Source organism: Eleginops maclovinus, chromosome 10, assembly GCF_036324505.1.
Source record: "Eleginops maclovinus isolate JMC-PN-2008 ecotype Puerto Natales chromosome 10, JC_Emac_rtc_rv5, whole genome shotgun sequence".
Lineage (NCBI taxonomy): Eukaryota > Metazoa > Chordata > Actinopteri > Perciformes > Eleginopidae > Eleginops > Eleginops maclovinus.
Window position 1 is genome coordinate 9515724 of NC_086358.1, and position 23285 is coordinate 9539008.

The 23285-nt window shown below is 41.4% G+C and overlaps 3 protein-coding genes across 6 annotated transcripts in view; 1 reads left to right on the forward strand and 2 right to left on the reverse strand.

Annotated features, from left to right (window-relative positions):
* aldh18a1 (aldehyde dehydrogenase 18 family, member A1) overlaps nucleotides 1-23068 on the forward strand; it is a 28694-nt gene extending 5626 nt beyond the window's left edge. For 2 of the 4 annotated variants that reach the window (XM_063892884.1, XM_063892883.1), the window contains exons 12-18: nucleotides 151-371; nucleotides 551-688; nucleotides 846-1041; nucleotides 1253-1374; nucleotides 3321-3507; nucleotides 4986-5081; nucleotides 5259-7143. In XM_063892884.1, the coding sequence (XP_063748954.1) occupies nucleotides 151-371; nucleotides 551-688; nucleotides 846-1041; nucleotides 1253-1374; nucleotides 3321-3507; nucleotides 4986-5081; nucleotides 5259-5455 (1157 nt within the window). In that variant the 3' untranslated portion in view covers nucleotides 5456-7143. Of the gene's footprint in view, nucleotides 1-150; nucleotides 372-550; nucleotides 689-845; nucleotides 1042-1252; nucleotides 1375-3320; nucleotides 3508-4251; nucleotides 4331-4985; nucleotides 5082-5258; nucleotides 7144-22523 lie in introns of those variants that run through there. The other 2 variants (XR_010166587.1, XM_063892885.1) reach the window with 2 other exon arrangements.
* crygmx (crystallin, gamma MX) lies at nucleotides 9132-10266 on the reverse strand. The gene is made up of 2 exons (XM_063892373.1): nucleotides 10003-10266; nucleotides 9132-9760 (listed from the first exon to the last, which is right to left on the reverse strand). Exons 1-2 carry the CDS (start codon nucleotides 10177-10179, stop codon nucleotides 9485-9487), a joined length of 453 nt encoding a protein of 150 aa, XP_063748443.1. The 5' UTR covers nucleotides 10180-10266; the 3' UTR covers nucleotides 9132-9484.
* Nucleotides 11333-13094, reverse strand: crygmxl2 (crystallin, gamma MX, like 2). The gene is made up of 3 exons (XM_063892372.1): nucleotides 12908-13094; nucleotides 12107-12349; nucleotides 11333-11654 (listed from the first exon to the last, which is right to left on the reverse strand). The coding sequence occupies exons 1-3, from the start codon at nucleotides 12941-12943 to the stop codon at nucleotides 11379-11381; spliced, it is 555 nt and encodes a 184-aa protein (XP_063748442.1). The 5' UTR covers nucleotides 12944-13094; the 3' UTR covers nucleotides 11333-11378.
* Nucleotides 23069-23285: the final 217 nt, after the last annotated feature.

Sequence of the window (23285 nt, forward strand, 5' to 3'; positions counted from 1 at the left end):
TTTCAAATTTTAAGAACAATATACAGAATCTAATTTTGTTAAGCTGTCCTGTGGACAGTTGACTTAATCATGCGCATCTCCTCCAGAGGGCAACAAACCCATTCCCTGTTTATGCCCAAGTGTAACTCTTCCTTCTTTTTCTTTGTACAGGCCTTCTGCCAGCAGCCATGCTGAAGCGTCTGAGCTTATCTCCTGCCAAACTGAACAGCCTGGCGCTCGGCCTGCATCAGATCGCTGTGACCGCCCAGGACAGTGTGGGTCGTGTGCTGCGCAGAACCAGGGTGGCTCACAACCTGGAGCTGGAGCAGATCACTGTGCCCATTGGAGTTCTTCTCGTCATCTTCGAGGCCCGGCCCGACTGTCTGCCACAGGTACACAGACAGAGCAGCTGTAACACACACAGATCTGGCAATTTGGGAATGTATTGCTAACAAGATAAATATAATAATATAGTCTGAAAATGTATTAACAACTAATAGTTCTTATAATTGTTTAGCTAGACTTTCCCAAAAATGACTTAAGTAATATAACAGACACTGTTTTTCTGTAGGTGTCAGCATTGGCAATAGCCAGTGGCAACGCCCTCCTGCTGAAGGGAGGCAAGGAGGCCGCCAATACCAACAGAGTCCTCCACCAGCTCACCCAGGAAGCCCTTTCCATGCACGCAGTCAAAGAGGCAGTACAGCTGGTAAAATAGACTTTCCTATACGTTTATTACAAGGCAATACAAACTTTGTGTCCCACATTTTATGGAATGGGTGAACCCAAAAGTGTGCCTGAAAGTGAAGCATCCCAATCAAGCCTCTGCAGGCTGCTGTCAATGACAAAGCTGTCTTTGCTTCCAGGTGAGCACTCGTGAGGAGGTGGAGGATCTCTGCCGTCTGGACAAGATGATCGACTTGATCATCCCTCGAGGTTCATCCCAGCTGGTGAAAACCATTCAGCGGGCGGCAAAGGGGATCCCCGTGCTGGGTCACAGTGAGGGAATCTGCCATGTCTATGTTGATGCGGAAGCCAGCGTTGACAAAGTCATCAAAATTGGTGAGCATATATAAAAAATCCCTGCTGACGTTTGGAAGAAGTTCATGTGTATGTTTATACTGTATTAGTAAATTAAAACTACAAATGTTAAAATGTTGCTCTACTATTGGTAGGCCATTACGGCCAGACGTGGTTGTTAGCTTGTACTTTGCTCAATTATTAACTGACAAGGAATATAGCAGTGTTATTGAATGTTAATTTCTCGTTCCAGTCAGAGACTCCAAGTGCGACTACCCGGCTGCCTGTAATGCGATGGAGAGTCTTCTGATTCACAGAGACATCCTCAGGACTCCACTGTTCGACCAGGTCATTGAAATGTTTCGCACTGAACGGGTAAATCACTAATCTTCAGATATGTTCCTAATCATCCGATATAAGATCAACAATTCTTATAAAACAATCTATAGCCATTTGTTCCACAAAATAAATTGCCATTCCTGGCCTTGTTGTTCTTCAACTCATCGTAAGCTCAATATCAAACAATAATCATTGCTGTAATGTAAGATACAGTGGGGCAAAAAAGTATTTAGTCAGCCACCAATTGTGCAAGTTCTCCCATTTAAAAAGGTGAGAGAGGCCTGTAATTTCTATCATAGGTATACCTCAACTATGAGAGACAAAATGAGAAAAGAAAATCCAGGAAATCACATTGTAGGATTTTTAATGAATTAATTGGTAAATTCCTCGGTAAAATAAGTATTTGGTCACCTACAAACAAGCAAGATTTCTGGCTCTCACAGACCTGTAACTTCTTCTTTAAGAGGCTCCTCTGTCCTCCACCCGTTACCTGTATTAATGGCACCTTTTTGAACCCGTTATCAGTATAAAAGACACCTGTCCACAACCTCAAACAGTCATACTCTAAACTCCACTATGGCCAAGACCAAAGAGCTGTCAAAGGAGACCAGAGACAAAATTGTAGACCTGCACCAGGCTGGGAAAACTGAATCTGCAATAGGTAAGCAGCTTGGTGTGAAGAAATCAACTGTGGGAGCAATTATTAGAAAATGGAAGACATACAAGACCACTGCTAATCTCCCTCGATCTGGGGCTCCACGCAAGATCTCACCCCGTGGGGTCAAAATTATCACAAGAACGGTGAGCAAAAATCCCAGAACCACACGGGGGGACCTAGTGAATGACCTGCAGAGAGCTGGGACCAAAGTAACAGAGGCTACCATCAGTAACACACTACGCCGCCAGGGACTTAAATCCTGCAGTTCCAGACGTGTCCCCCTGCTTAAGCCAGTACATGTCCAGGCCCATCTGAAGTTTGCTAGAGGGCATTTGGATGATCCAGAAGAGGATTGGGAGAATGTCATATGGTCAGATGAAACCAAAATAGAACTTTTTGGTAAAAACTCAACTCGTCGTGTTTGGAGGAGAAAGAATGCAGAGTTGCATCCAAAGAACACCATACCTACTGTGAAGCATGGGGGTGGAAACATCATGCTTTGGGTCTGTTTATCTGCAAGGGACCAGGACGACTGATCCGTGTAAAGGAAAGAATGAATGGAGCCATGTATCGTGAGATTTTGAGTGAAAACCTCCTTCCATCAGCAAGGGCACTGAAGATGAAGCGTGGCTGGGTCTTTCAGCATGACAATGATCCCAAACACACCGCCAGGGCAACGAAGGAGTGGCTCCGTAAGAAGCATTTCAAGGTCCTGGAGTGGCCTAGCCAGTCTCCAGATCTCAACCCCATAGAAAATCTTTGGAGGGAGTTGAAAGTCCGTGTTGCCCAGCGACAGCCCCAAAACATCACTGCTTTAGAGGAGATCTGCATGGAGGAATGGGCCAAAATACCAGCAACAGTGTGTTAAAACCTTTTGAAGACTTACAGAAAACGTTTGATCTCTGTCGTTGCCAACAAAGGGTATATAACAAAGTATTGAGATGAACTTTTGTTATTGACCAAATACTTATTTTCCACAATCATTTGAAAATACATTCTTTAAAAATCCTACAATGTGATTTTCTGGATTTTATTTTCTCATTTTGTCTCTCATAGTTGAGGTATACCTATGATACAAATTACAGGCCTCTCTCATCTTTTTAAATGGGAGAACTTGCTCAATTGGTGGCTGACTAAATACTTTTTTGCCCCACTGTACCTGTTCAAAGTATGGCCGTCCCAGATTCAAAACTCAAGTTCAATCATAAGAAATATTTTCTCATTTTCCTGTATCATACTTACTAACGTGTTTAGACACAAATGGTTTGATAGTTCTTTTTCTACAATTCTACTTATTTACTTTTATTCTGTGATGTGTCACCAGGTGAAGATTCATGCAGGCCCCCGCCTCGCTTCCTACCTGACATTCAGCCCGTCCGAGGCAAAGTCCCTGCGGGCAGAGTACGGTGACCTGGAGTGCTGCATGGAGGTGGTGGACAGCATGCAAGAGGCCGTGGACCATATTCACAAGTATGGCAGCTCGCACACAGACGTGATCATCACAGAGAATGGTAGGTGGCCCTTCGTGTTTGTGCTATTATTGTCTTTGTTGTGTTTATCTATCAAATTGCTCTTAAACACAGCAAAGAGATGCAGACTTGCATTATTTACATCATACCTTACCTCACCCTGGCCAAACAGCAGTGCGGGGTCTAGGTCAGTCTTGTCTTGCTCCTTGCTTCTTCCTGTAGGTGTCTGATATTCATGAAGTTTCTCACTCCCTTGATTCACCTTCCCCATTCATCTCACTTCCTGCCACAGGGACTAATGAGCAGTGACACTTTGTTGTGAGGATGAGTGCACAGCCTCCCTGTGTGACTCTAATGTAGGGGACAGAGCCCTTTTTAAAAGTTAGGCAGTTTAAAAGAGTTGTCCCTGTCATAACTTTGGGCCATGTTAAAACGCATTTTTGCCTTTCAAGTGAGCCATCACACCACATTCTGTAACTCGTGTTGATTGAACCTCTCTGTGCCAGGGTTCAGATGTTTCCTGATTTTAAAGGCTGTTGCCATATTGCATGCAGACGGTGTTGAAGACTAACATATTGCCCTTTTGACTCCTTCATTTGTGAGGAAATTTTAGAGTATCATAAAATATTGATGGGAACTAAATATCTTTCATAAAGGCAGTGATTTAAAGACGTTACATGTACAAGACAAAAAGATGCTTACTGCATGGAAAAACATGAGGTTTAAACCCCTCTATCCAATGTTGAAATATAAAAAATATTTCACTTGACTCTTTTTGGTGATCAGAATAAAAGTGAGGATTTCTACATTGAGGATTTTTCTCAACTGCAATGGAGGATGTGCTGCCATCTGGTGACTACAGAAGGTATCTCAATAAATCCAAATGTGCACATTTGTATAAGTTGTCTCCTGTCAGTCAGATAATGGTAAGTAAAGCCAGATTTATACCAATGCTACATCTACATATACAACATGTAGATAGATGGATAGATATTCAGATAGATATCAGATGGGTAGATAGATAGATAGATCGATCGACTATCACAAGGGAAAAACTGTTTTGGCTCACTGATCTGATTTTATTACTGAATATGTGCTTAGTACTTCATCTAAATAAACTACATTTCATTTTAAAACCATAAAGCAACGCTAGCATTCCTTAAGACATTTGGACCTATAGTTGTCCACATCCCCCTGATATAAGGAATATTTAGATTGTGTTTTGGGGTAGAAGTCACTGCTCACTCTGAGTGTAGGGCACTGGGTGTGTACTAAGATAACTGTAGTATTTGTGATTGCAATGGCAGCAGGGAATACCTGTCATTTATGTTACCCTCAGAACTGTATTAAGGGTTTCTCTAAAATGTAATTTTATTTATGGCATAAATGCATGATTATATCAATATTTTGATGGCATAATAACAAAGAAAAGCTGTTGTTTCTAAACCTCATGTTCATGCTTGAAAATATGTTATGAGTTTGTGAGGTAGCGGCACCAACAAGCTGTATTTCTGTTGCAGAGGACACGGCAGAGCAGTTCCTGCAGCTGCTGGACAGCGCCTGTGTTTTCTGGAACGCAAGCTCGCGTTTCGCTGATGGCTACCGCTTTGGACTGGGTATGTGGTGACGATGTCCCCATGTCATCTATATTTTGTAGTCTGTTTTCCTGTGAAGTCTTTTCAACAGCCTTTATAGACTTGTTTTTTTTCTATCTCAAACTACTACCGACCTTCCTCCAATACAAATGTTTCACATTTCTCCCTCGCTGTCTTTCTTTCTCTTTTGGTCTTTAGGAGCGGAGGTTGGAATTAGCACTGCTCGTATCCATGCCCGGGGCCCTGTCGGCCTGGAAGGGCTGCTCACCACAAAGTGGGTCCTGAGAGGGGATGGGCATACAGCAGCAGACTTCTCTGAGCAGGGTACCATGAAGTACCTCCATGAAAGCCTGCCTGTTGGGAAGCCTCTTGCTGGGCAGCGGGACAGCAACTAGACCAGAGAACACTTGCATCACTCACTTGGCCTTAACATTAGTCAAAATGGTTTGCGTCGCCCAGCAGCAGCTCTGTCTGGGACTGTGTTGCAGTTGATGACTGATGTCCCTGTTTTACACCTTTTTTGAAGCACACTGCATGGAGAGAGAGAAGCTTAACCCACCAATGGTCCTTTTTATCAGCACAAGCTGAAAGTTGTTCCTGTTCCGACGTCATACTGTTAATGAGAGTTTTAAATTCTACCTCAACTTTTGGTTCTATTATAGGAATGAGGTAAATCACTTCCATAGTCTGCTGCTGGAGATGTAATGTGGATATAACAACACAATACCCTCAGAATAGCACATTAAAAAAACGAATGGAATTAACTGATTACTGTGAAAGGCAGTATTAATGCATACTTTTTATCACACATGTATCAAAGAAAACTGAAGTTTTATTTAAAAAAACATTTAATAAGTAAATCTCAGGCTGTTTTTAAAACTGATACTAACATAAATGGTATTTATTTGATACTTGAAATGTGTAAAAAGAAAAAGATTTAATACTATGAGTCAATGGTGCAAAAGTTATTTATTGTCATAAGCACAAGAATTACAGATCATTTGCAAAGGAAACACCTTAGATCTCAGGCTCCTTCAAACAAAGCTCATTTTTTCACTTAGTGTTCCAACCTTCATAAAGCCTCTGAAATCGTAATATATCTGGTCAATGATCAGCACACTAGCAATTCTCTCTAGCCAATAAAACCGGGTATAATGGTGATGGGCTCGTTGTAGCTTATATCTTAAATTGATTTAATATTGTATATCAAAGTACATTTCCTGCTATAATTGTACATAATCTATAAATATAAGGTCCAATTTCATTTAGCTGACTGCTTACGGTGCTACCAAAAAGAAGGATGATGCAGAGTATACTGTAAGTGCTGTCTGTGTTCCTACAGTATACTATCCAGTTTTCCATTTTTCTTGCTGTAATTTCAGGTTGTATGCTTCTGAATACACGGGTGTTTTAATTAGATGTGGTACTTGTCCAGGTAAATTCATTTCATACATAAAACTAGTAACACTAAATGTTGGCATTTATGAGAAAATGAATTCCTCAGTCTTACCTGGTGTGATTATGATTTTATTAGATGTTAATTTGGTAAGATTGTATAAAGAACATTTATACAAAAGTACACAAGACCCTATTACTGTTTCATAGCAATGTGAGTTTGAATACTATGCATCCATTTTATGTAGTTTTTTAAATTTATTTAGTCATTGTTACAAGTTGAGCTCATTTTCCATGCTTTGCTGCTTGCCTGCTTGTTCATTGTGGCGCCCAGAGCCTCTGTCAGAGCTGAACAGTAATTGACAAGCTGCCTCCTTCAAGCTGGAGGGGAAAACGCGACTGCTTTTAAATCAAGCGTTGTTACATTCCAGCCTCTGAGCTCCCATCTGATGTCTTGCAATGCACACTTAAGGGTTGTATAATAGCAGTATTGTAGAATAAAATTTAAAAAATGTCAAAAAAATAATATTTGGATTTTTTTTCTTACTTTCTTTGATTTTAGCACTTGAAATGTTGAGGATTTTTACTCGTATGATCATCTCTGTCTTGGCACTAGTCTTTCTACTTTCACAAAGAACACAAATTAATGGGGGAAAAAAGTTGTGCTCATCTGAATAGCAGATGTCTAAAAAAGGCCTTTTTAAAGTTGCCCATAGGGGAATTCACATTGCTGGAAGTGGGGCAAAGAAGATGGAAGACAATACTATAGAGGTTTAATTATCCAGCCATCAGAATGAAAAGAGGGAGAACTGAGACTAATAATGGAATCACAGTCCTATGTTCTTAGTTTCTCTGTTTCTTTCGTTTTCTCTCTTTTCCAGCATCTAAAGAATTCATTCTCTAAATCGCACTACTTACCCTTCAATCAGCTTCCCATCACCAAGTCCAAAGGGTTCAGAGATGAAGAGGGAGACAAAACTCGGATCCCACTCTTTTGTCCTTTTTATGTGAAGCACTTGAAAATATCATCTAAACGACTTGAGGTAGAGAAGGAACAATCCAGGGACATTGAGTATAGCTTCTTTGATGCACATGTTTTATAGAACTGTATTTTAAAATCTAGCATTCAAGTTGTTTGCCACGGTACTGGTATCTCTTTTGGTACATGTGTGTATGCACAGATGCTTTTGTGAACACCTGTTTTTAGCGAAACAATACGACATGTACAACATACAAGTGCTGTGATACGAAAATCTTCCTTTGGTGGGTTGCAGTAAATTGGTTGAGTAAATTGCTCTGTTCCATTTTGCTGTCAAGTATTGTATTTTGCATTTAAATAATCATATATTTACAATGAATCACAACCTTATATATCAGATCTACCAACATTCCCAGCTAAATGGTGCCCAAAGGGTCTAAATATGATACATGAATCTAAGGATCAACTTATTTTACATTTCCATGCTGTTCTTGATCACCCCAGTACTGTTCTCTGCTGTACCAACTTTATGGCCCCTGAAACAGGATAGTAAATGTTGCAACATTACTGTACTAAATATTTAAGCAAGGCTGTTTGGGGAGTTTTCAGGTTATTTGCCTTTACTGTTCTTTTTATGTAAAGTTTGCAGGGTTATAACCATACACTTTAAACTTAAATGACCATAGACTTCTTTTCTGTAGTTTCTATGCAAGGCACAGTGCTTACTTTCTGAATTTGATTAATATTTGAAGACCCTGCCCTTTCGTGACCTTAGATTAGCTTCCATTTGTGGCTGAGAAATGGCAGCCTGTATGTTTCCTCTCATCACTTATCTGACATTGCCCCCAGACCGCAGCTGATCAGATCCCATGTTGCACTCTGTTGATGTTATGTTGTCTGTTGGGTATTGTTGTCCACAGATATAAAAAGGATGATGAGGGCAAATCATTGGACTTGTACAGCAAAGCCGACAATCCTTTAATTGGACATTACTCAAGGCCAAAACTCATATTTCTTGTTGTGCTTGATCTTAAGAGACTCTCAAATGCACTCCCTACTGGGCTTCACATTTTTTTGAATCAATAATTAATGGTCAAAGTTATTTATTCATGTGTATCTTTGCCAATTACGCAGTGTCTAATTAACAATTTCAATAATTGATATTTATTTCTGAAAGGGTTCAGTATCTTGGGCTGATGAAAAATGCATGAGCAGGGATGTGGACTGGGTTTTGTTTTTTGTTCTGAGAGAGCTTGATGCTCGGGGCTAATACCAGACCACTTTGACTCCAACTCTTTGAGTTGGCACTGGCCCTGTGATGTGGATCTAATATGGGCATCTTTCATGGACCCAACGCGCTTACTCGGCACCATGTGATCTCATAAAGACTCCTACATGCTCATCCTCAGATACCCTTTTTTTGTCTTTAATATTGAACTTCAAAGAATAAGCTTCTGTTTCCTTGAACATTTTTCTTTGTGTGTGGATTGTCGATATCACGGAAAACTGTAGAAACTCTCGGTCTTGGTCCAGGACCTCGGTGGTTACTCTTCTTTGTCACTCTGTGGCCTGATGAAACTAAGTTCAATCACCAAACTAAAGAGAAAAATATTCCTCAGATTTTTGAAAAGCCATCTCCCCCTGATCTTTTTATAGTGACAGCTGTAGTAGTCAATAGAAAATTAACAAAGGCTCCCTTTAGTTGACTTTCATCAAGTTTTCTTTTATTGTGATTCCAGTAGGACAGGAGGTTGGGGACTGGTGAGGCAAACCATTTTGCTCTGGGACCACCAAAGCAAAAAAGATCATTACTATTTATTGAGCATTGCTTGAGCACTGAATTGGGAAGGAACTTCACCCGACAATGCAAAGCAGCCCGAGAAAACCAGAACCCAACATCAGACGCACCAAATCCCCCCATCATAAAAATGTATGACTTCAGGTTTGGACAGCACGGTGTTGAGACCACACTGAAACAGTGCTGGCATTAGGGGAACAGGAGGGTGGGATGTTAACAATGGGGTTCATTAAGGGTAAAAAAATCTAGGAATCAGTTGAGCTCAGTGATGCGTCTCAGAGAGCCGATGGTTGGGCTGTTGCTTCCCCACTCGCTGTGCCTCCTGTACTCTCCAGGGCGCAGGAAGTACTGGCGTCCCCTGTAGTGGGGGTGTTCATGCAGGATCCAGTAGCCCTCCATGACATTGACGGAGGAGACGTCACGGGTGTGGAAACGCTCGTTCAGGTCTGGGCAGTCATCGTTCAGCTCCAGATTCTGGCCTCCAAAGTCGGACCGCTCGAAGAGCTTCATCCTGTAGTTGCCGTTGTACTACGACAGAAATAGTGATAGTGTCATTTACTGTAAGCATTAAATTGTAACTTACCACAGTAGAATAACTCTGATAAAGTTCCTTTACTAAAGTTGATCTGATCCAATGACCCACTAAACAGAGAGGCTTTTTTAAAGTAGAAAAATAGGACGAGACTTGATAACTAAATGTCCTAAACTGGTACTTCTACAGAAAACCTTTAGAAGGAACATTGCTACAAACTGTGTTAGGCATCACTCACGGATGGCACCATGCGACAGGAGCGGATGCAGTCATTGAAGCCGGCCCAGCGTTGGTAGTCGGGGTACTCGCCCTTGTGCAGCATGTACTGGTAGCCACCATAGTTGGGCTTCTCGTAGGCCACCCAACAACCGCTGTCCACTTTTATCGAGTTACAGCGGCTGAAGTGGTTTTGCATCTCGGGACAGTCACTACTGCACTCATAGTGACGACCCTGGAAGTTCCTTTCTTCGTAGAAGATAACCTGCAAGTGATATATAGGCAGACATTATCACCATAGGGCTATAACAAAGACAAACTATTGCTGTTGTTATCTTATAGATGACTAGTTATCTGTCCTCAAGCTCTTCAGACTCTTAATCAATAATAACTTGAACTTGTAGTCATTTAGTTTTAAATCTATATAATTTGCTATTCTGTGCCAGGGGTTTGAAAGTTAGCTTTTTCCACCAAAGTTCTTGTACAGAATAACAGAAAGTAGAGAGACTTTTGGAGTTGACTTTTAAGGGAGTATGAAAATGTCCCAAATGTTGCACTAGAGACAAAGTTTAATAAAATACAGAATAGCATGTGGAATAATTTCATGGAGAAAAAGTCTCAGCACATTTTTTTGCTACAACAATTTAGATTCCAAGCCCAGTTAAAGAATTGCATCAACAGAAGTCAAAGACATAATATAATTAAGTATTATAACCCTAACCCATTTCATGTGAGCATAAGAAACTATTATGGATGATCAACATACTATCAAACCCTAAAGTTGCTTTTGCTATATAGATCTCAAAGTGCATGCTTACCTTGCCCATTGTAACTGTGTAAATTTCATTCGGGCTGTACCAGACCTTTATAGACCCTGCTGGGATCAGGGCTTTGGAATTGGAAACAAAGCTTTGCCATGTCAGCACAGTAGGCTGTATAGAGTGCACAAGACTATAGGACTGGTGATCTGCAGCAGCCGCTTTGTCTCTGTCAAAGCTCTCTCTTTCTATGGAAAACACTGTACAGCTGCACTTTCTAAGAGGGCTACAATAAGAGTTGCAACATCTGCCTTTATTGGCATGAATGCCAAAAACCTACATGCAGACTGTGAGGTTTGTACGGACAGCAAAAAGAAAAGGTTTGTTTTGTTTTGATAGGTATTTAACAGAGATTTTGATAATTAAGCAGCAACAAGCTTTATTTGATCTCAGATAGATAGATAGATACAAAGGAGACTTTATCGATCGAGAAGGACATTAAGAAAATCAAAAAACACTGCTTGGCCAAAGAGCATTGTATTCAGACTCATGGTTGCATGGATGTGTTGAAAAAAAAGCTCACGAAGCACGTAGTTTTATTTAAATAATGTTTTTATTTTTAGTTGCACATAGGGAAAGTTTACATGACAGTCCTCATCCTCCTGAATGAACCGACCATGGGGTTGTGGCAGCCCCAGTCACCGCAGGCCCTGTACTCTCCGGGGCGCAGGAAATACTGGCGTCCCCTGTAGTTAGGGTGCTCATAGAAGATCCAGAAGCCCTCCGTGATGTTGCAGGAGAAAATGTCACGGTAGCGGAAGCGCTCGTACAGGTTGGGGCAGTCATCCATAAACTCCATAGTGTGTCCCATCATGTCGGGCCTGTTGTAGATCCTCATCTTATAGGATCCTCTATACTGTGTGTGGGAGAATTCAGAAGTATTGTGTTATTTTGGTCGGCGTCAGCCCTAGAGAGCCCTTTTGGTGGAGCTTTCAGCCCTGAGCTGATATATTTCAAATCAAGTGATGACTTTTATTATTTCTGTAAGTAATCTGATGAGAAAAACTCTATCTGAGCATGACGGGATATTTTTTTCCCCCCTTTCCCAAACTGCCAAAACACTCAATGTGACTAACAGAATTAAAATGAAGGCTCAAAGTCTTATGGGGGGTGTATCGTATTCCTTTTAAAGGCTGACGGGGTCTCCTTGTGGGCTTTGCAACAGACACTTTTGTGCTACGTATGACCTGCCTGAGTATCTGTTAATGACATCAAAAGGCAAATGATTGACATCCATTTCTAATGCGACATTTGATGTGCAAGGTAAGGGGTGGGGGTTGGGTGTGTGTGTCTGTTTGATTGACTTACAGGGGCATACATCTGGCAGGAGCGGACACAGTTGTTGAAGCCCATCCAGCTGTGGTAGTCGGGGTACTCGCCGGGGCCAATGATGTACTGGTAGCCCATGTAGTGAGACTTCTCATAGGCCACCCAGTGACCACCGCTCACACGGATGGAGTTGCAGCAATTGAAGTGCCTGAAGGTGTCCATGCAGTCGCTGCTGCACTCCCAGTGGCGGCCCTGGAAGTTGCGGCCCTCGTAGAAGATAATCTAGAAAAGAGAGAAGCATATGTCACTCACAAGTTAATGTTAGGTATACAAATGCACCAGTTGCAATACTCAGGAACGGACTGTAGGGGACACTGCTCTCCCTTAAACAAACACAATTACTTTTTCATGAGTGCTTCCAGTGTGCTAGCCTCTCCTGTACATTTTCAGAGCTTGACAGATGAAAATCAAGGCAATTAAAACTGTTAGCTGAATTTTATTTGAAGAACTCTTTGTATGCTCCTTCTATCTTAACACTGTCAACTGTGTTGTTATACAATTACAGCAAATCTAGCCTATATAGTTACCATATAATTGCTCATGTCCACAGAAGCTTCTCTTTTAAACCATTATAAGTATGGTTTTCCTCTCAAAAATAATAAAAGTTAGCAGTCTGTTTAAATGTTTTAATTATTTTTTACGCCAATGAGTTCTTTTTGACTCCCTCTCCTCACCCTCTGCTACATTTTCTTTGCCTGTTCAAATATTTGACACATATTCCCAAAACCTTCCATTTTCCTCTCTGTCAAAACTGTTGCCATATTGCATGTGAGCTCATACCTTTCCCATGGTTGTACAGCTGTGGATGTGTAACATAGACCTAGACACACTTACAGGTCCTTTTATACTCTCCCACTGACTATGAGGCCTCTGACACGTCAGGAACTACTACTCTTTACCTTTTCAGATGCCAACTAGTGTTCCCTTTGTCTGTCCGCCCACGGGTACCTTATCTCCTGTCTGCTAGAGTTTACCTATAGAATTGACAATTCCCCCCCCCCTCCCCCCCATCCAAAAAAACCCGAATACCACACAAGTGCTATTCTGTGTTTGTATGACCCTTGTTCCGCCATGACCTTGTGATGCAGCCTTTTGAAATATCACACAATGGCCCTTTAGGTATGTGGCCCCCCAGCAACAAAGCTTTAAAATACTAGGTTAGGTCATTTTTGGGGGGCACTCTCTAAAGTAATACTTAACCATGTCAGGATTTTCATTTCATATCTTGCTGGCGTGGAGAATTGTAACATAGTTTGGATTTGTGCGTTCCCTAAGTGGGTACAGGTCACAATGTAATTGTTATTCAATTCCTGTTAAAGGAAAGAGGTGTTGATACTGTGGACCGAGTCAAGCTGTTGGGTTGATGTAATCTACAGTGAAATGTTGTCTCTTTTTGCTTCCATAGCCTGCAGTTGTACTATGTTGCCAGACGAGACTGGTCTGTTTACAGATGTACAGAGGGAACTACTCGGTGTGTGTGTGTGTTTGTCTAATATAAAAGAGGGGGGTTTGGGGCATCTGTGGGTTTGAGTCTTTGTATAAAATGATAGATGTTTGGACTTGAGTCTTTGGCTTGTAAGCATAGCCCAGAGCTGAAGGGGAAAAGGCCAGAAAGAGTTGCCGCCATGTATTGTGTTCCCAAAGCCCAGCTGATGCCAGAAAGGTCAGTCTCATCCTTTAGCCTTTCATCGGGATAAAGGGCTCCTGCCCCCTCTCCACTTTGTGTGCTTTTTGCAGTTTCAACTCTGTAAAAAGGCAAAATGTTTTCAGAAAGCACAATAGCCATTATGTTCCTGGGCAAAAACACTGCAACTGTGGTAGCGTATCCGCAGCCATATGACACTGTTTCAGTGTTAAGGAACAGAGTTGATAAGCATTTGCTTCTTTGATCATTCATTGACTCGAAACTCTCATAGGCTTCAATAGCTTTCATGTTTGAAGCTGCACTCTTTTTCTATGACATAAGTAGATCATTGATATCCTTTCATCACAGTGTGCAGCGTAATTGTGGCAGATTATCAGATGGGATGTTGTTTTGTTTTTGTGAGTTTCTTCAGCAAATGTTTACTCCGTAGGAAAGGTTTTATCAGAACATATAAGAAACAAATGTTTAGATTTTCCTCATATGTTCATTGATGGATTAATCATTCCTTTCATCATTCCTATTAAATGTAAAATCTTTGTATTCTGTCTTGATGCAAGAGGGCAGCAGAGTGACAGGGATATCATACTCTTTCTGGTGTTAAAGCTTTACGTGCTACAGTAGCAAGCGTTTACTTTTCTGAGGCATCTTTGAGCAGGTCTCCATCTGCTTGAGAGGCTGAGTTGACCTCTAACCTTTGCATTCAGAGACACGTGTACTGGAGGTGCAATACATTGTTTAAAGTAGGACAAAAAAAACTACCACTGCTGTCATTTTCAATGTTCTCGTTTTCATCACCGAGGAACATCAGCTAACCCTAACTCATTAGCTGGGACCTCGGCTCTCTCAGCGTCTTTGTGGCTTCCAGAGGGGAACCTTGTTTCACAGGCTCTCAAATGATCATCTTTAGCTGCGCTACAAGACATCTCCTCCCTACCCTGAAGGGAAAGTAACATCACAGAGGCCCTTGCCTGCTTTCTCAGTTCCCCCCGGAGGAGAAGAAAGCTACCCGCTGTGGAGCATTCCACTCTTCATCTCAGAATGATGGAAGAAAAGGAAAGGAGAAAGGAACAGAGTGGGGGGCTACATTCGCAGCTCCATTGTGTCCGAAGATCTCATTGTGCAATCTGTGTAACCGCGTGGGAGATGACGACACTATTAGCCCGCAGAATGACTGTCAGTTGGGGACCTCTGTGATTGATGTGCACCCCACAGAGATGGGAGAAACTTTGACAGATAGCAGCCCCGGCACTAGTTAACTTGCAACCTATTTCATCTACCCGGCTTCCAAAATAAAACCCCATTTGTGTGGCTGATAATTAGAATGTAAAATTCACTCAGTAAAACACATTTCAGGTCAGAGGAGACTTCTTTCAATTCAAAACAAATCATATCCACATAATCCAAACCATGGTCCCTGTGACCCTGCTATATGCAATAAGTCTCACCCCTTAAATGTTGTAGGCAGAGATAGGAGAGCAGCCGTGCTTGCAGTGCCTCCAATGTGCTCTTTAAATGAACAGTCATTACAAAAACACTGTGGTACTGGTGGGTAAACAAGGGGTCTATGTGAGTTTTGCTCCTGAGAACTGGCTAATCTGGTGCTGAAAATGTGGTATGATCGGAAAGCGCTCGCCAAAAAAGCCTCCCACGCCGGGAGTAGAATGAGGACCTCTCTTTTGCTGAGAGATCATCCTCTCCATTCTTTCCGTCAGAAAATCTCCAGGCATCCTCCCTCTCTTGTCACTGCCAGCGCACAGGCTCTATCGGGATTGCCAGACGCAGGAGCCACTGTGAGCCTGTGCCAGGGCCAGGATTTACCGCGATGCGTCTGATGTGCTCCATCTTTTTGCTGGGGGATAATTAAAAGAGGAAATGGTGTTGGAAGAACAGAGTGGAAAAGCAGGAGGAGGGGGCTTGGACCGAGCAAATGGATGCAGCTGTCAATTATGTGGAGTTGTTGATATGTTGTTTGTGTTTCTCTCTTTGAGATTTTGTGTCGAACTGTTTCCCCATCAGGATTTAGTTTTAAAGTTTGTGGTAAATCTCTGCTCCGTACTTGTAATTAAGAAAAAAACATTTAGGCTAATTAAGAACAACCCTTAGCAATGAAATCACCATAACAGTAATTCTCTTCTGATGACCTGCAGGTGATGATTTGAGTACAACTGTGAAGAGGAAATTGTTAGGATTTCGTCACGTCAATACAAGCTGTCTTTCAGGAATTTTGGATGGATGAAATCACTCGAGGATCTTCCCTTATTTGACTAAATCGATTTGAGATGCTCCACCACACAGCATGACCCAAACTCTGTGAAAAGCAGGACAACTCCTTCATCTCCCAGCAGACACACTGAGGGGAGTGACGGCTTTTAGTTGCTCTCACTCCTCATCTCCAAACTCTGTTTTGACGTGGCGTGTCTCCCATGCCCCAAAGCTTTAAAGGTTTAAAGAGCAACTTTTCACCCTGTAATCCAGGTGCCTTTCAAACAAGTCACGCTGTTTACTGACACATGACAAAAAGTTCAACCCCCTCTCATCTCTCTGCTTACAAGACTGTAACTCACCTCAGAGCCTGGTAATCATTTCTCCTGAGCACCCTGAACAAACAGAGCCTCAGTGAGAAGGGGCCCCTGCCTTTCACCACGCACTAAATTTGTAATCAGATGCGATGCTGTTGTTCACTTCTTCAAATTTGTCATCAAAGCAAATGTGTTCTGACAACAGCTAGTGACAAGTGCACCAGAGGAGAGGCAGCAAATCAGCTTTTTCACACCGCATATCAATTATTGATCATATTGCCCCCTCCCTCCCTCACCGCCCCCGCTACCCCAGCAAGTAGACACCTTGTGATAATGAAATACATCAATTTAAAAAATAAATAATAAACCGGGGTCGGCTCCATTGTTGCAAAGCCTTAAGAGCTTGATTGACTGCCTGCACATTTTCCTCGTTGGCAGTCAGGCAGATCAAAGGAGGGTTCCTCTTATTGCCCAAGGCCACTTGCAATTTATTTAGAGGAGCAGGGCTGCTGTCCCAGCAGGTAACATTATTGGGCCGAGACACTCAGGATAATCATAGCTTTGAGGTACCTCTCAAATCCCACCTCTGCTGCCTTTATCATGCAATGCGCAAAAATTACACGCGTATGATTTACAAAAACCCGTCCACTCCTTAATTTAATAAAATTAAGGACTGGATGAGACTGCACTGATGTCCTCACGTGGAACACCCAGCTGCTCAAAGTCTCTGACCTTAGCTGACCTAAATATGTTGGGTTAAATCAGTTTTGGCTTAATGTGTCATGATTTATTCTATTGCAGATTCCTGTATTTTTACTTTACAATAAATTCTACTAAAGTGATGTTATTTGTTGCTTTAAGAATTTATAATGCGTTATATATTCTCACATGAAATATCTTTCAATGTTAAGCGAAAACGTTTAAGCATTTCATCTAAAAATGTTAACTGTTGGTTTATCTAACAATTTTCCGTTAATCTCACAGAGTAAGAAAGTTCCATGACTTGACAGAAAGCAAAAAGGTTTTCTTTGCAAAAGGATGTACAATAAATATGATTGATTGAAGAATTAATAATTAAACGTTGAAGACATCAACAAAAAGTATCATGTTACCTAGTTATGTGAAAGAAGGAATCATTTTATGCCAAAGATTTGTTTGTATGCATGGCACCTTAAAAATGATACTGTGATTTCCAATTGTTCAAAGGCCTCTCCTGTGCACCACATTAATAATGCAGAACAGAAAGCATTATAACGGGATGCTTCTTTTTGTCAAGACGCACTTCTTTGCTTATGAACTCATATTATAACGCACATATTATTAGTCTCAGATTGTTTTTAATTAAAGCTAATTTAAAAAGAGCTTTGTAATTATTAACCACATTTATTTGCTTTTTTTAAATAAAAAAATAAATAGCAAATACAGTTATTTAAATTTCATAAGTTTAATGTCAGTCTAAAATCCTACAAATGTGTGAACATTCATTTTAATTGTTTTATTTTGGGTTTGTTTTGCAGCTGTTGAATTAGTTAAAAGACTCAAACATTAATACAAGGTTGCATTGATACAGACTTATGCCTATATCCCTTCTTGATTTGATTGAATATAAAATAAAAGCTGTATTTATGTAAATTAGTTTGATTGATCATTTTTATAAAGTAATTTGATGGGACTCAACAAACACGCTGTGATATTGTTTGAAATATGAGTTTGTCTTGTAGTCAGCTTTGACACAAGAACCTCTAAATTAAAACAGAAACTTACATTGGAATAATGCTGTGATTTCACCCTTACATTTTTACATATGGTATAATAAAGTCAAATCCTTGATGATGACATATGTTAGTTCTTCTGCAAATCCAAAATATGTAGAATACATTTTTTCCAAATCTATAAAGTTAATGCCCTAAAAAAACAGCAAGGATAGGCACTTAAATTACATTTGTTGGCTCTTTCTGACTGCATAAATGCACATAATGTAACAGAATTTGAATTTATAGAGTAGATCTGACTATTATAATGTATTTCATTTTTTTGAAACTTCACAGATCTTTTATGAGAAGGATTTATTCTTGTCTGAAGAGTTTCTTCCATATTTTCCAGGATTTGTAAGCAATAGTTTCACTGATGTTTTATTAAAACTAATTTAAATAATGATGTTTTATGAGAGGAGTTGGTCATTATAATAATATGTTGTTATTCGTAATAGTTCTAGCACATTTCAATTGCACTGACTTCATCTTCACAGTTGAACAGTTTCAGTAGATATACCCCCAGTCATTCAAGTGGTTCCCAGCACTAGAGGGCACTAAAGCCAAAGCATTGGCTGTCAGCAGGACGGCTGTTTTTAAGTTCTTTAAACTACAGCCATATCTCTGAGCAGCTTGTGTGTGTGTTTGTTTGCTTACATGTATGCATTTGTAAGGCAGCTTGGACACACATGTATATAGACACAAGTTAGTCAGTGGCCGTGTGTGTGTGTGTGTGTGTGTGTGTGTGTGTGTGTGTGTGTGTGTGTGTGTGTGTGTGTGTGTGTGTGTGTGTGTGTGTGTGTGTGTGTGTGTGTGTGTGTGTGTGTGTGTGTGTGTGTGTGTGTGTGTGTGTGTGTGTGTGTGTGTGTGTGTGTGTGTGTGTGTGTGTGTGTGTGATGACCATGGCTCCTGTCTGTACTGAAGCCTATCAGTGCTCCGACATTGTTCTACCGAGGGAGAAGTTTAAAAAAGAAGAAAGAAAAGTCACTAACAGGCTGGCATGACCTGTGTCCCAGCACACATGCTGCTTGTCCACTTGCTTGTAGAAGCAAAACACGTGTTCCCTGCGCACACACACGTGCACAAACACACACTATAGCCTTTGAGTTGCTTTTTAAAAATCTAGTTTCAAATTAACTTAGACTGAACACACACACACACACACACAGCATGGTCAAACAGAGTCTCAGGCAGACAATGAGCAGTTAGCTTTGTAGCAGTTTCAAGCCAGTGTGTGTTTTTGAACTGCAGATGTGGATGCTGACTGAAGGATCAGTGCACACACTGCAGGACTGCAGAGATGGCAGTTCTCCCATAGGGTCTGGCACAGCCCGGGTCTTTTTGTTATACCCCATTTACACGGTTCATTTAGCCTTGTTGAAGAGGTGGCGGTGGTCTGCATCCGTGTGTGGTGCCGGCTGATCATTTGAAAGTACATACTCGAGCCTGTGTGTGCACATGCTATGCCATATGCCACTAGTTTGCTTCTAGGCAATCGTTTGTGGATCCGCAATGTTGGAAAAAAAGATTTCATCCTTAAGCATTCAGGACAGCATAATCTAAATTGAGTTGTCCATTTTCTTGTTGGTATTGGAAGCTACAGATCATAGATTTATGAATTCTACAGAAAAGGCTTATCTCAGTGGCAAGCGCTGGCTTCCATTTCCACTGGGAATTAATTGCACAGGCATAAAGCGAAGGTATGTAAGATGGAATCAAAAATGTTATTAACATTCGTGCACAGTTGTTCTGTGGTGGAGGATAGGGTAGTGCGATGCAAAAGAGGCTTGACTTGATCTGTGTGAGGCCTCCGAGGAGCAGGAGAGAGGCGCTGCTGTCCCTGGACTACGGCAGGAACGGGCCCTCAGCCGAGTCCCTGGAAGACCGAAAGCTCCACTCAAGGGACTTTCAACCAAATTAAAAAACAATGATACACCAAGGGAGAATCTAAAGCCAATTCCCATCATCAAGACCCACATTCTTCACTGTTTTGCTTTTAACTTTTGTTTTTTTTGCCTTCCCTCTCTGTGTCTGACTCTCTCTCTCTTTTCCCTTCGCACTGTTGTTTTCTAGTTTGTTTTCCACCCGTACTCCTCTGGCTGTCGCCGAGCGCTACAGCCACTTTCAAAGGCTCTGCTGTCACGCGCCGCCTTTGAGTCCCGTTTGAAATTTTAACGTACATGTTGTCAGGGCGCCGTCAGGAGTGATTGACAGGTCCGTCCCAGAGCAACACCGGGCTTGGCAGGCTGGCTGTCTTTTGTCAGAGGCAGCCGAGGAGAAGCAACAAAGGGAAGGAGCAGAGGAGGAAAAAACATACATAAATAAAACAAAACTGCTCTTACCCATTTCTCAATAAAGACCAAATTAGATTAATCTTAACGCAGAGCAAGGCAGGCTGGCAGTTGTGGAAAAAGACTTGATATTTTCTCCGGCTTTGTTCCCCTGCCATTGATGGTGCACTGCTTAGACACCCTCTCAACAGGACACCAAAGGCGGCACAGCAAGAGTTGTATAAAGAGCCAGCTGTACATATTAATGTTCATTATCACCTCCCTTCAATGCAGAGAAACTCCAAAGTACGGAGTTTGTCCCGGCCTCACCTTTGTTTGAAAACTGAGATGTGATGTTTGTGGCCTTGTCAGCCTCTGTGTTTTAAATAAAAGCTGGTGACCACTTTGAAACTGGGTGCAGGAAACAACAAAATCCATCATCAAAATCCAAGGATGAATCGAGTTGCCAGCCTTAAAAGGAGGATTTGGAAGGATCTTTTTTTTCTTTACCTGAAATTAAAATAATGTATATGTGAGAAATTGGATAGTGTGGTTTTTGATCAAAAGCAAAGAGACAACAATGCCAGGTTCAGAGATATCTGGCTGTGAAAACTCTCTCCAGGCCCCATGCTGTGATTTAACCACTCGGAGATGGATGAGCGTGTGACAACATAAAACTTCATCCTCTACCCTGCCTCTATCTGCAATACACATTTTGTTCTGAGGCTAAAAAGAAATATATGACAAAAAAAAAAGCCAGTATTGTTTATTGTGGCCTATATTTCCTCAAAATACACTTCCTTTGGACCTCTTCACTAATGAGTCCTTTCACTTTATTGCAAACACTTTTTTGTGGCTATTTTCCCTCAGTTACATGACACCTTAAGCTTTGCCTGAGATTTTATAATTTCCTATTTCGAAATGATAAAAGCCATTGATTAATGTCAGTCTCTTTAGACAATCCAAGAGCGAAAGTGCAAGATAAAAATATTCAGTGCAACACCGAGTCTTTGAGATCTGTATCAACTGTCAGCGTAGGGGTTGCAGGGCAGTGTTGCTGGGCTCGGGGCCCACGGTAGCGAGCACCCAGTCTGCTAAAGTGTCTTTGAGCAAGACACTGAATCGATGCCAGCTCCAGTCTGATCTGTGACCTCCCTGCGCAGCAAGCAGGAAGCAGGAAGCACAGAGACACTCAGAATAAAATCAAACGTGATGAGAATAGAAAAAAGGTTCATGTGAAAGTTGTGCAGAAGTTTGTTTGAACGGTGCAATACAGGCAGAATTGAATTGATTCAGTGGTGAACATGTAAATGAGGGCACTAACAAGTCTCTCTGCTTTGAAAATCAAGGACATTGTCGCTCCATCTCCCGTTACGTACAAGCAGTGCACGGTGTGAAGGGAGTTGAAGAACATCAGCCACAGGAACTGGAACAGCAAAATACAACCGCACATCCAATGTTGAGCAAGCTGTTCCTGTCAGGCCGGGATTATGACATGAAATCTGTGAATACCGCATTAGGATGTAAACGTGATGCAGAAAAGTGACGGGTGCTGCAAAAAGACCTTGAATACATTTAAGATCAAAAACTGACCATGAATTGAGGGAATAGCCTGTTTTTCAAATAAATGTCTTAATTTTAAGACTGCATCTTCCTTCAAATATAGAGGAATACTCCTTTTTTTACGGGAATATTTGAGAGTTTGTTTTCTTGTCTCAGTGTTGCAACCCGCCGAGTAAATAATTCCGTGGAATAAGGTTTTTTTTTAACAGAACCATCTATTTCAGGCGTAGACAACTTGTGTCAACAACTATAGATTCGAATCGGGGGGAAAGTGTAAGCCTTGTAAAGAGCGAGGGTTTCTCTACTGTGGAGAACCGCACATGATGGGATGAGTGACTTCTACTCACTCGCCGAAAGGTTAGGCTTTTCCTTCTGCCGGTATCTTTTTAAAAGAAAACATATCTGTTGTTTGATAACTGCTTGACATTTGACAGTCTTTTCAGACCAATCAGATGAGTTTCTTTTATTTTTTTATGTTGGCCGTCTGGAGGAGCAACAACAAGGAAAAAACATACAAGATTGTCACTTTCCTCAAGCCTTTCAAAGGAAGTGTTTCGCAGCAGCTATCAACATCAGATATCACAAATGTTGTGCTTGTTTTTTTTTTTCATTTGTGTTTTATTTTTCTCTCTTTTTGGCCTTACCCAGTCTGCTGAGACCTGATCGCTACCATCAGAGCTGAACTCAAGAAAAATCACTTTCCAGTGTCAGGAGTGTCAACCACCTAACCTTACTGCAGCGCTGCCACATTGTGAACCTTCTCCTCTCCACTTCTCTGCACTTCTCAGAATTAGCTCAGTTGGCTGCAATGAAGCGCTCTGTTTTTTCCCTTTGGGGCATTGTCGCCATATCTTCCTTTATAGTTTCAGAATGTGTTCTACTGTAAATTATCAACTGTATGTTATCTTGGAGGAAAAGCGAAGAGCTAGAGGGAAGCAACAAAGCCACCAGTCTTTCTGGTTACATAATTCATGTCAGCCATATTCAAATAAAATGTACCACATTGTCAATCATTGGTGTGTGTGTGTGTGTGTGTGTCTGTGTGTCTGTGTGTGTGTGTGTGTGTGTGTGTGTGTGTGTGTGTGTGTGTGTGTGTGTGTGTGTGTGTGTGTGTGTGTGTGTGTGTGTGTGTGTGTGTGTGTGTGTGTGTGTGTGTGTGTGTGTGTGTGTGTGTGTGTGTGTGTGTGTGTGTGTGTGTGTGTGTGTACTGATAACTCTGAAGTGATAAATTAATAACGTCCTACCATGGGAGAATGTGAATGAGTGTGTTTAGTCATTCTATTTGACAACAGAAGGAAACGGCCTATTCCGTGGGGTAGAAATCAAATTTCACACTTTTCATAGATATTGTTCCCTCCTCCAAATGTTTTAAATATGGAGTCTTGCTCTGTCAGGAAAGTGGCTCAAACA

Coding starts and splice junctions, on each gene's coding strand:
- crygmxl2 (XM_063892372.1), bottom strand. CDS start 12,943: ATGTTACACATCCACAGCTGTACAACCATGGGAAAG. Junction 12,350..12,907: donor GCTGTACAACCATGGGAAAG/GTATGAGCTCAC, acceptor TCTCTTTTCTAG/ATTATCTTCTACGAGGGCCG. Junction 11,655..12,106: donor CCTGCCAGATGTATGCCCCT/GTAAGTCAATCA, acceptor TCCCACACACAG/TATAGAGGATCCTATAAGAT.
- crygmx (XM_063892373.1), bottom strand. CDS start 10,179: ATGCAAAACCACTTCAGCCGCTGTAACTCGATAAAAGTGGACAGCGGT. Junction 9,761..10,002: donor CCTGTCGCATGGTGCCATCC/GTGAGTGATGCC, acceptor TTTCTGTCGTAG/TACAACGGCAACTACAGGAT.